We start from the raw sequence: 2,750 nt of genomic DNA, 5'->3' as shown, positions 1-2,750 counted from the left end.
TGAAGCTTGGACCGGGTGTAACTCACTTGAATATTAGTCAACTACCGGCGGAATTAGTCAATATTGTTAATGCGGACTCGAGAGGAACAGTGCGGATGAGGAAAGGGTGGGGCTAATGATTTGATGTAATTTTGATTTCTTTGCTGTTTTTCGAATTCTTATTCCTTTGTATTCGGTTCGGGCACCTCCCGCTTATCATTATAAAAAAAAAACACTTGCTGAATTTGAATCATAGCCACATTCTCTGGGCCAGCCCAAAACATAGAGCTCTTCTCACAATGACCCCCAATCCAGTACCCTTCTTCGAACGACTCAAACCCCTATTTAAAGCACATGCAGAGTCTTCATCCCCTCTAAAAAACACCATAAGACCATCAGCAAAACACAAGTGTGTGATCTTTGGCTTCTTGCACCTAGGGTGTAAGTGAAAATGTCCCTCTCCCTCCTCCTTCAGAATCAAGGCAGAAAAAACCTTCATCACCATAACAAAAAGGTAAGGTGATATTGAATCACCATAAGCACCCCCATTAACCACTATAGAATATCTAGGAGAAGAGACATACTAAAAAATCCACTTAACAAACATCTCAGGCAAATTAAACTTCTTAAGAATCTTGAGCAAGGAAGACCACTTCACAGTGTCATATGCTTTCCTAAGATCAATCTTTACTGTACATCTAGCCAATCCATTCTTATAATTATAGTTCCTAACTATCTCATGAGGCAACATGATGTTATCCTGAATCCTCCTACCAGAAATGAAGGCTAATTGGTTCTCACTAACCAAAGAAAACACAACCATCTTTAATCTCTCTGTCAGGATCTTAGGAATGCATTTATAGACAACATTACAGCAAGAGATGGGCCTAAAATCCCCTAAACAAGAAGCATTAGGGACCTTAGGAACAAGAGAGACAAGAGTAGAGTTTACCTCCCTAAGCATCCTTCCCGACTTGAAAAAGTTTTGGACAGCTGCAACAAAATCATCCCACCACCTGCCTAATAGAGTTCCTAGCCTTTCTCTCCTTAATAGTGTTATGGAAGAACTTATTATTGCCATCATCTAAAGTGAGCCACTTTACTCAGGCTTGCTGCCTTAACATAGATGTTTCAGCACAAACCTTATGAGTATAGCTCTCCACAGCCCTCCTTTCCACCTGCCTCATATCAGGATCAGTAGTATTCAACTTTAATTCTTCTTGAACCCTTTCCATCTTAACCTTAGCCTCCACCACCTGCTCAGCAAAATGATTAAATTTGCCTTTCTTCCACTTAGCAATACCCCCCTTCACAGCCTTCAGCTTAGACGCCAACCTATACATAACATTGCCTTCACTTGGTTCTTCCACACCCCATCCACCATCTCCAAAAAACCAGGTTCCTCCACCCAACAATTGAAAAATTTTAAGGGCCTCCTGCCCCTCACCACTATCATCTCAAGACTAGATATAACAGGAGAGTGATCAGAAGTTCTTGGAATGTCAAACACCACCTTTGAGCCAGGAAACAGCTCAATCCACTCAATATTAATGACCACTTTGTCTAACTTAGCCCAAATAGCCTTCTCCCCCTCCTGACCATTGAACCAAGTAACAGGAGCCCCAACAAAAGAGCAGTCAAACAACCCAGCATCCTGAAAACAGTCCCTCATGTCCTCACACTGAAAAATCCTCACAGGCTTCCCTCCCATCTTCTCCTCACTCTTCAAGATGGAGTTAAAGTCTCCCAGAAACATCCAAGGAGCCTCATAGGATTCACTCAAGTCCCTCATGTCCTTCCATAAGGTCTTCCTTAATTCTCTAGAATTTCTACCATAAACCACAACCACTAAACATTCAGCACCATCCAAAAAAGTCACATGGACATCAAGAATTTGATTAGATGTAAACAACAATTGACCATCCAACAACCTAGGATCCCAACCCACCCAAATTCTCCCACCCTCATCATTCTCATAGTTATCTAAAAAAAACCAAAAAGGATTGATACTTCTCTACACCTTCACTTTATTCCTCTCTTGTACTCTAGTCTCAACCAGGCCCAACAAACCTAACTGCTTAGAACTAATGAGATCCTTAACATCTATTATTCTTGGGGGATTATTCAATCCCCTAACATTCCAACTACCCATATTCATGAGTTTAACACTCTAGAGGGGGCCTTCCCTCTCAAACCTGCCTTACAACCCCTTCCAGCTCCTCTCTGAGAAAATAAAGCCACCTTAGTAGCCACCCCATCCATATCCACTCAATCTCCTGCCATCACCTCATCCCTAACAGCCTTTCCAGTGATTGTATCCTCAGTATATTCCATCCTAGCCTCCACCTTCATAGCACTACTAGACAACTCCTCTTTAGAGTGACTCTCAAACACACACTGTCCTCAAAAGAAGTTGCAGCAGCCAGCCCCATAGAACTCCCAAACTTCTTAGTTCTCTCATTAGTAACAACAGACCAGCCCACATCATCCTCCATAACCTCATCAAGAGACCCAATACCTGAAGACACAAAAGATCCCTTCTTTCTCTTTGCCAATTCAGTCATATTAGATGACTGAGACTGGGCTCGAGCAGCTACCAAACTTTTTGCAGGAAGTAATTCAGAAGAAATACCATCTTAAGCACAAGTAGGAGCAGAAGAAGAAGGATACAGAATATTAGGATGCACAGCTTCAGGATTAGCCCCCTTATTAACATTCAGATTAGTCCTAAGAACCCGTTCCTTGGTGGTCTCTGGCTTACCAATTGATCC

The 2,750-nt window shown here is 42.1% G+C and overlaps 1 protein-coding gene across 1 annotated transcript; it reads right to left on the bottom strand.

The window, feature by feature from the left end:
- Window positions 1–1,082: 1,082 nt before the first annotated feature.
- On the bottom strand, window positions 1,083–2,241 carry LOC147544078 (uncharacterized). Its single transcript, XM_086635598.1, has 3 exons — window positions 2,175–2,241; window positions 1,331–1,962; window positions 1,083–1,235 (listed from the first exon to the last, which is right to left on the bottom strand). Exons 1-3 carry the CDS (start codon window positions 2,239–2,241, stop codon window positions 1,083–1,085), a joined length of 852 nt encoding a protein of 283 aa, XP_086491724.1.
- Between the last annotated feature and the right edge of the window lie 509 nt (window positions 2,242–2,750).

Source organism: Eschscholzia californica, unplaced genomic scaffold (genome assembly GCF_041429995.1).
Source record: "Eschscholzia californica isolate CP2 unplaced genomic scaffold, dmEscCali1.0.p SCAF_4, whole genome shotgun sequence".
Taxonomy (NCBI): domain Eukaryota; kingdom Viridiplantae; phylum Streptophyta; class Magnoliopsida; order Ranunculales; family Papaveraceae; genus Eschscholzia; species Eschscholzia californica.
The sequence above is the reverse complement of the archived record's forward strand: the minus strand, read 5'-3'. Positions and strand labels throughout refer to the sequence as shown.

What these genes read in the sequence shown, in the direction of transcription:
- LOC147544078 (XM_086635598.1), bottom strand. Translation starts at nt 2,241, where the DNA reads ATGGATGGGGTGGCTACTAAGGTGGCTTTATTTTCTCAGAGAGGAGCT. An exon ending in TGGAAGGGGTTGTAAGGCAG is followed by an intron (nt 1,963 to 2,174) that starts GTTTGAGAGGGA and finishes GGTTTTTTTTAG; the next exon opens with ATAACTATGAGAATGATGAG. An exon ending in TGTGGAAGAACCAAGTGAAG is followed by an intron (nt 1,236 to 1,330) that starts GCAATGTTATGT and finishes TTTGCTGAGCAG; the next exon opens with GTGGTGGAGGCTAAGGTTAA.